Here is an 8,847-nt window from a genome sequence, read left to right as displayed (position 1 = left end):
GACAGCAGTTTGAATATCTTATATTTTTAAATCTTAATACAGCATATCTGAGAATAGAGTGCTTCAAACTGTTGCTTTTGGCATAGTTGAGTGCAAACTTAATTCACCTGGACTTGTTACTACTTTCCATTGTGACATAGTAAAAATACAGGAATTTGAAATCTGTTAAGGGCATTTATTATTTTGGCAAAACAAAAGCATACTAAAAGCTGCTTCTCTTAAAGCTTTTTTGCACTTACTTCTGACAGTTGTGGGGATGCCTCAACTAATAGGTAAATACATTTCACGGAGCGTATTTTCCCTTTTCTGGAACTATTCAGTGAGCTTGAAGAGAACAGGCTTTCTGTCTTTTCTAACAGGATAGATATCGGTGCTGTTCATAGACAGTGAACAAACAGCCTCTAATTGCCCACTCAGTTTGCTTTTATATCTGTTTTCCTAAATTCTTTTGTAAATTACCTCTGAAGGTAATTTCCTCTGAAGGAAGTGTGGGAGGAAGGGGTTGGGATTTTAGTATGTTTATCTGGCGACAATCAACTTCAACTAAACCCTCTGTAAGGTGGCTAAGATCCAGCCAGTGTGTCATCTGCAAAGGCCACCAATGCATATTCACTTAGCTCTGTAACGGAAACAGTTTCAATTGGACCTGCCTACTTCTAGTCGGTGGACAGCGAGTCCTAAGTGGTGTATAACACTACTTCTCTAGTCTGTGGGACATATCTACGAACAAACACAATCCGAATATGAGTACCTAGGTTGTGACCACTGCATGCAGTACACGGAAGAAAACACCAACTCTCAGCACAAATACACTAGTGCTACATTTTGGCTCAGCTCTCAGAGGGGAGGGCAGCTACCTCGGCCAGAAATTCATCTAAATCAGATTCTTGTTCTTAAATAAAATCCTCAATCCTAGCAGGGGGTCCCCTCCGTGCTTTCTTCCTCTACTAAGCAATCCTGGCTGACAGAAAATATCTGAAGACTAAGTGTCCATGAGCATGTGTCCATTCCCATGTACGCACCTCCCTGGACAGGAGGGGGTTAGAAGGTGTGAGCCACAGCTCCATCCCAAAGATCTCAACCTCTACAACCTTCCAGAACCCACCCTTTGGGTTCCACATGTGTCTTGTATGTTTCAGAACATACTCGAAACAAAGCATAGTTCTAGTCTTTTGTGGGGGTGTTTTGTTTCTTTTTGTTTAGTGTTCTCTGAAACAAGGTGCTCAGACTTCAGGCTTCTCAACCTGAGGAAATTAGCCGCCGCACCAGCCACTCTGAAGAAGGTCATGTGGCAAGACTTGAAACGCTAAAGATTCTTCTAACAGCTCTGAGTCTCTGTCCTCAAGAAGTTTTGTCAAGGGTGAGCCACCTGCCTGAGGCAGGGTTAAGGCCTGTGGCAGGGCTCAGAAGGAGGAGGTGAACTTCCCATGCTTTCGAGTGTTGCTCACACTCATCGCTGATGTTAAATGTCTCTACTCCTGACTTCTCTGATCTGTTGACTACTCAACCATTAGAAAAATACAGACACCATCTCCCTGCGGGAAAACAGATACTTTACTGGAGCTGGACTCGGAAGCTTTATAAGCACATTGGAGACATTGTTTAGAATCAGTTTTTTTTCATATATATATATATTGTTTTTGCAGTTTTCTCACTTAGAACCTCTGGCAGCCCTTGCAAGTTCATTATATTAAGCCAAAAGCCATAAATATGTACATCATAGTCCAAAGTATTAGTACCAAAACCAAAAAATGCTTTTAAAAAAATTGGTTTGCATTTACAGGACTAAAAACTAAGTATGCAACAGATAGATTACAAATGTACATGTCAGCAGCAAAGGGGTGATTTCCACTTCTAAAAACAATGCTGTCTGTAATGACGATCCGATCACGGAACATCACTAACCTCAGAAGACTCCAAGATCACTCCACCCCGACCTTTCCCTTCAGCCTCTCCCCAGCAAAATAAAGAGAAGGGGGAAACAAATTCCTACAGGTGGAGGAGGGGAGCGAAAAAAGGCCATGTCTGTGAGGCTGCACACTCAAAGCACACCCAGCCTGCGGATTGCTGTTCTTAGTCACTAGCTCTTTAAGGCAGAGGAGGAACATTCTGTGGATCCGGTGCTGTTGGCTCGTCTCACTCATGTGGTTTCAGCGGCTGAAGATGAGGTACTTTTCTTCCGGAAGCGAGATCGAAGGATTCTAGGCGGTGCCTGGTAGAAAAAAAGAGGGGAAAAAGGGCACCCATGAATGTGGCCTCTCAAGGACAGCCCCTGGGGAAGGGCTCATCCAGTGTGGTGACACGCAGCTCCTTTGGCCAGGTGCGTGTGGGTGACATGGTAGGGGGAGCCGGGGCTCCCTTTGAGTCTCCACAGCACCTCGGAAGCTGAGCCCACTGAAAAAGGCCACCGCCACCTCTGCCTGCCTTGAGTTCTGCTAAGTCCCCAGGTCTCACAAGGGAAGGGTGTCAGAATGACACATCTGTCTTGTTTCCACCGGGGAAGCAAGTGATCTTGCATGACTCAGAGAGGAGAACCTGCCATCTCTTCCTTCCTGGCCTTTGTTGTTTCCTTTGGGAACTGGCCTCATACTTCTTGGGTTGTGCTTCAACTTCCAGTGCCCATTCAGTATGTTGAACCCTTTGAAGCACAATGAACGACACCAGAAAGGCCAGTACCACCTTTAGGTATCAAGGGCTCCACCTCCCCTCCCCCATAAATGACTCTAGGCACCCCTCCTTCCATGGGGTACCCAAATCGCAGGATTGCTGACAGGTCATAGGGGAACCTCACATGACACTCTGAGGGGTTCACACACATAGCCTGTACCTGTCCTCTGTGCTATCCCTGTCTTTTTTTTTTTTTTTTTTTCTTTCTTTCTTTCTTTCTTTATTTATTTTTTTTTGGCGGAACTGGGGATTGAATTCAGGCCTTGCGCTTGCCAGGGAAATACTTATTCCACTGAGCCATCTCCCCGGCCCCCTGTTTGTCTTTAGAGAGAACTTTCTCCACACCATCCTCACACTGCTGTTCCTTCTGACTGGGCGCTCTTTCCTCCCTCGCATCTTGCATGTCAGTCCCTCTGAGCACCCAGCTAACAATGGCTTCTGCACAGGACTCCCTGAACCACTGCCCAACCACACTTAAGTGAGGCTTCTGCCCCAGTCTTGTCCCTGGGCAGCATTTTGTACATGCCACATAGTACCTTTGCACCCAGGTGTGTGTGTGTGGTGCGTGCATGTGATGGGGGGGGTCCTTTGCTCACGGTCTCCCCACCAGACTGTGTGCTGACTTCCCACTGAACTTCCTGAGGGCAGGCCTGTGTCTCACCCACCAGCATCTCCCAGTGATGGTGGGAAACGCCAGCCAGGTGCATAAAGGGAGGGAAGGAAGCCAGGCACAGTGGCACGTGCCTGTAACCCCAGCATCCAAGAAGCTCAGGCAGGAAATTCCCCACTCAGTGAGACTCTGTCTCAAAAAGTGGCTAGCAATAGCTCAGTGTGGAAGCTCTCAGCTCAATCCCCAGTACTGCAAAGAGCAAAAGTGAAATAATTATTTTTAAAAATGGAAGGAGTGAATGAATGAGAGAACATGCTCAGGCCCTGGTACCAGGTCTGCAGGTGCAGCCTCACCATGAGGCCATGTTTACCAGCCACGTCTGAACACAGACCAGAAGCAGTGGCAGTGTGACCCACCTTTTTAGTAACCTGCGCCTTAGCAGTGATAGAAAACAGGAACACAGTCTGCAACTTTACAACAAAACCCAAGCCACTGTGCCTTGGGCCCTGGGATGTTTTAGGCTGGGCTCCTCACCGCATGGTGAGGCCACGCCCAGAGAGGACTCCAAGTAACTCCACATTGATCCACACAATAGACTCCTGCACGTGGATGTGGCTGTAACTACAATACAGTCTGGTGTGAACAGAGGGCCAGCCCACCATGTTTGCGGGGGAACCTTACAACTCTTTTCTTCACCTGACCCTCAGGGGCCTGTGTTCTGTGGACAAAGCACTTCTCGTTCACTCAGATGAATTATTAGCCTGCAGAGCTGAAATGGGGAACCAGAGAGAAGACCAAGGGGCAGAGAAGAAGCCCCTGGGGTCCCCCGAGACCCTCCACTGGCAGCACAGTGCAAGGCCCAGGGATTCCAGCCTTAGCCATCCTGCTGCCAAAACCACATCCACAGCCACAACTGGCTGTATGTAGTATCTACATCAAGTGTATTTTTTTGCAATTTAAAAGGGTCATGCCCTCTAATATTTTATGAGTAGCTGCTTTGTACTTGGCTCAGTGCACTGCCTTAGAGAAACAGTGATGGACAAGCCTCATTTATAAGAACATGTATTTACAAAAGTAAATCCAAACCTAGATACTTTATCACTGTCCTATTTCTAAATGATCTGTAGTGTCTTCTCTCTACCAGGCCCCACCTCGGCAAGTATGTGGATGCTGTCTGCTGGTTTATCCTGCCTGTTGGGTGGAGGGTGAGCTTTTCACCCAAGCACTTAGGGGATGTTGGGTACCCCTGAGAGACGTCTCTCCTGGGACTCCCAGATCTGCAGGACAAAGGCTCTAGGCAAACACATGCTCCACAGCCCACAGCCCATCACTGTGTACCTCCAGGGGCAGCTCCGTCCTTCTCGGTTCCTTATACTTGTACATGAAATCCAGCAGGTCTTCCTCCTCCTCGTCAGAAAACGCCAGAGGGTTCTGGACCTGGTGGGGCTCCCAGGTCTTCACACCACCCTCATGCACATCTCCCTCAACCACTTAATGTCCATTTACAATCTACACAGAGGAAACAAAGTACAGCAAGGGGGTTCAGTGTGGAGAGGAGCAAGGAAGGGCAGGAAAGGCGAGGTTAAGTGCACACACAGCACAACAAACCAGGCCTGTTAGGACAGCTGAGCCTCTGCATCTGTGTCTGAAGAAACTCTACTGGCTTTGGGGCATCCTTTGGGGAGGGGTCAGGGTTGGGCAATCAGCTGTAAGACTCACCAGGCACCATGCACAGAATCTCAGGCTCAGAATCTACCAAGCGACTACCAAGGCACATGGGGGACCGCATCCCTGGGGAAAAGCAGTTGCCTTGACTGAGATGGGTGAAACCCTTCAGCTTAGACCTGTGGCTCCACACCAAGATGACTCGGGGAAAGGATCTCTTTCAGGAAGGACAGTGGGGTTATCTCAAGGGGAGAGTGCACAATTTTCTGTATTATACCTTCAAGCAACATTGACAATGCATGACATTTGTGTATTCACAGCCATCACTTCCTATTCGCATTTTATACTAAAGTAGTCCACTCAGGTTTGTGTGTAATGCACAAACATGAACTTGCCCTGGGCTTCTGCCTCCTCTTGGCTTGAAGCTAAGAACCAAACCGACTGACCCACTCCCGCCCCAAAGGTCATCTCCAAGAACCCAGGCAGCTGCATGGCACAGGCTCTGGTCCCTTGCTGGGGCTGCTTCTCAGCAAAGAGCGCACCAAAGCTTGTCCCCAACAACGCCTGACCACGCCCACTGCAAAAGGTTTCACCACCTCCCGGGTCAGCTCCAACACTTTTAACAGACTGGATAGAAATGCTAGGGAGCCTAGGGGATAACACTGAGCAGAGCTGTGCAGATTTTCTCCTTTCAAAGGCCAGTCCTAGAAAAGAGAAGCCGGTGGAAGGAGAAACTCAGCGTAGTCCCTCCTGAGAACATGACAGCACTATTCTATTTCTGTCTGCTTTGAATAAAGCCATAGGAAAAGCTCCAGAATTAATTCCTGTCATTGAACACACGGTCCCAAGCCATGTTATCCGGCCAAGGCACCCTATCTGAGTAGACAGATAAAATATTCCCTGCCGTGTGCAGCTTATCTGACGTCCACAGAAACATCTTTCAGTGTTTCCAGTATTGTTTTTACCTAGAATCACAGAAGGTAGAGCTCAGATCATCTGGTTTCTCCTCCCTGAGCTCTGCAGATAAAAACTCAAGCTCTTCCTGGGACGCCCTGTCTGATCCTGAAAACGTGATCGGTCACCAAACATGCTTTGTCATGACCTGACAGCACCAAGTGTGGAGCAAAGCTGACAACCCTAATTTTGAACAGCTTTACCGGCTTGTGCTGCTCTACTCCACAGAAGCCAGCAGGGGGCAGCATAAGAGCGTGGAGGCCTTAAAACAGGTCTTTGAAATCAAATCTGCAGGCGGGGGCGGGATCCACTCAGACTGCGCTTTAGTTAAGGGCCTGACATCAATAATCCTTCGATTGTTTTCGCTCCCTGCTCGCTTTAGTCTGCTTACTCAATGTTTAGGCTGTTCTCTGGCCCCTGCCACGATCCTGCCTCAGCCTAACCGAAAGCAGCAGGCACTGTGGGGCTGTGGCTGGTCCTCCCTCCTCCCCCTGAGTGCCTAATTCAGGGCTGGGCACAAAGTGGCTACTCACCATTGAGTGGAACCCGTGGTCACCCCAGGGACCTCAGCTCTCACCCCAGGTCAGAGCCTAACACCTATGAACCAGGAAATTCGGCCGGACACACATACAATGGCCCCTGCCCGTCAGGAGGAGGAAGAGACAGGACAGAAGAGGCCTGCCCTCCCCCTCCCCCTCCCTGGCCGGAAACCGCATCCTTGGGGACAGGCTGGAATCTGGGCCTCTGCACTTGCACCTGCACCTGTTACTATAATTCCTGGTCCAGGGCTTTGCCTTGCACTGACTACTGCAGGCATCAGAGGCCCCCTGAGTTACTGCACAGCCCTTGGGGGTCTTCACCCATTCTGGGTGCACCGAGGCTGAGCAGTGAACTCACACATTACCGAAATAATCATCACCACCTCCAACCAAAAAATCGAAGCTCTCGTGGGTGTCCCCCCACTGCATCCCTGAGCTAGGATGACAGGATCAGAAAGAAATGACCCTCGGGCCCCCTACGAGCCACGGGGCACCAGATGCCCAGTGCAGGAATAGGAAACCAGGGCTCAGCTGAGCAGGTGCTAGGAGCCACCATGGATGCTAGCATGGGTAGCCTGGGTCAGAAGAAGGTTCAGAGGGAAGCTGCAGAGAGAGTTTCCTAAAAAGATGAAGCCCCTGGTCACTGTCCCCTCAGTATTTTGCCACTACGATCTGTAATGCTCTCAGGGCCCTCGAGAGTATTAAACCCTTTGAATAAGCCTGACCTGGCCCCCAAGCCTCAGGCTATTGCACGGTGGACACCAGTCTCTGAACTGATGGCCTCTCTGTCCTTGCAGAGGGTGCCCACACCTCGACGCCCACGCTCCGTCTTGTAACCCTCTCCCCACTGCACTAGGCAACTCCTTTCCCCCAGGCTTCATTTGTCTTACTTTGACTTACTGTGTCATGTCCACTTACACACATACCTAAGTGTTTTTTGGAATGGGTGGAGAAAAGATGAGGAATTAAACCCCAGTGAACATAAGGCTACTGAGGCAGCGCTGCCAGGACCGAGTGAGGGACTGCTGGGGAGATACACAGCGGTGCCTCCTCACTGTGCGGTCCCTGCACATCTGCATAGAATGTGTGACCCTGACAACAGGCCTGAAAGCATCTCTATCCACATCCTAGTTCCCTGAGGGCCCCAGACACAACCTGGGTGGCAGCAGAGTCTCCCACACAAGGCCAGGGCCCCAGTTCTCCCCATATTGCAGGTGATGGTAGCCAAAGCTTGGAGGCCACAGAGCTGCCACCCAGGGGCCTGAGGCTGGAGGGCTTAGGAGAGGTCAGGGGAACGTGTGTGTGTGTGTGTGTGTGTGTGTGTGTGTGTGTGTGTGTGTGTGTTAGCAACCGGTCCACACAGAGTGCAGGCTGGCCAGGGCCCCTCCTCTTTACTGGGTGGGGCGGGGAGGAGAAACAGCATCTAAGCCCTTTAAAGGCCTGAGCAGGGCCTCCTGCCCAGAGCCCTGGGCTCCACCGCCCCGCAGTGCAGCAGAACACCGCCAGGTTAGCAAACACATCACAGCACACGCCAGTGAGTCACAGAAGGCAGCACACAAGCCAGAAGAGCATGCCCGTGTGGAACACTTACATCCATGTCCCCAGCAGCCACCGAGGAGAGAGGAGAGAACACTCTGTTAGGGGAGGGTCCTCAGGGATGAAATGCACACGCGTGTGAGTGTGCCAGTGCATGCACGCGCTACGCAAGGCACACTTGCTCACTGCCCACACTTCATATCTCGGATGGCACTTCCCTCTGCCTGCTGTGCTCAGAGGAAAGAGACTGGACTTCGAGGGTCACTCGCACAAAGTGCTGCTCGTGCTCATTTATATTCATAGTCATTTTAATCCTCTCCCTCCCCATGTCTGGGATAGCTATTTTTTAAAATTATGTCCCACATCCTTAGTTTTAAAAGGAGAATCTCTAATTACAGGCAGTGACTATAAGTTCAGTTCCAAGTTCCATCAAGGTAGGTGGAGAGAAAAGAGGAGGAAGGAGGGTAGAGAGAACAGTAGAAGCACAGAAAGTGAGGCAGAGATACACGCAGGGAACAATAGGGAACCTGCCGACAGACAGGCAGGTGTGGTACAGAAGTCAGGAAGGAACGTTCTGGTGTCGGAGATGTGCAGCTTAGAACCGAGGCTCTGCCCAGCACGTGCTGCTCCCTGCAGCCTCAGCCTCTACTGTCACAGTGCACTGCCTTGTGAAATGCTCATTAGCCTCCAGGATGGCCATGTTTCCTTACCTCAGCCCCATCCTGAATTAAGACCTGCACTGACAACCCCTGGGAGATTTCCCTTTCAGTTCCAGGCCCAGGGGCTCTATGAGTTCCCAAGGACGACTTGAACCATCCTGGGATCTGGCCTGAGCAGCCCCACCGTGCAAACATCATTTCAGGTGCCCGGGATGAG

General features: G+C 50.3%; 1 protein-coding gene across 4 annotated transcripts in view; it reads right to left on the bottom strand.

The window, feature by feature from the left end:
* The window catches only part of Reep1 (receptor accessory protein 1), a 108,068-nt gene continuing 99,221 nt past the window's right edge, over positions 1 to 8,847 (bottom strand). For 3 of the 4 annotated variants that reach the window (XM_023702930.1, XM_023702931.1, XM_023702932.1), the window contains 2 exons: positions 4,616 to 4,767; positions 1 to 2,212 (listed from right to left, as the gene is read on the bottom strand). In XM_023702930.1, the coding sequence (XP_023558698.1) occupies positions 2,141 to 2,212; positions 4,616 to 4,767 (224 nt within the window). In that variant the 3' untranslated portion in view covers positions 1 to 2,140. The remainder of the gene's footprint in view (positions 2,213 to 4,615; positions 4,768 to 8,847) is intronic. The other variant, XM_023702933.1, reaches the window with a different exon arrangement.

The sequence above is a fragment of the Octodon degus genome, unplaced genomic scaffold (genome assembly GCF_000260255.1).
Source record: "Octodon degus isolate 3935 unplaced genomic scaffold, OctDeg1.0 scaffold00162, whole genome shotgun sequence".
In the NCBI taxonomy this organism is placed as follows: domain Eukaryota; kingdom Metazoa; phylum Chordata; class Mammalia; order Rodentia; family Octodontidae; genus Octodon; species Octodon degus.
This window is presented reverse-complemented; position numbering and strand designations above follow the sequence as displayed.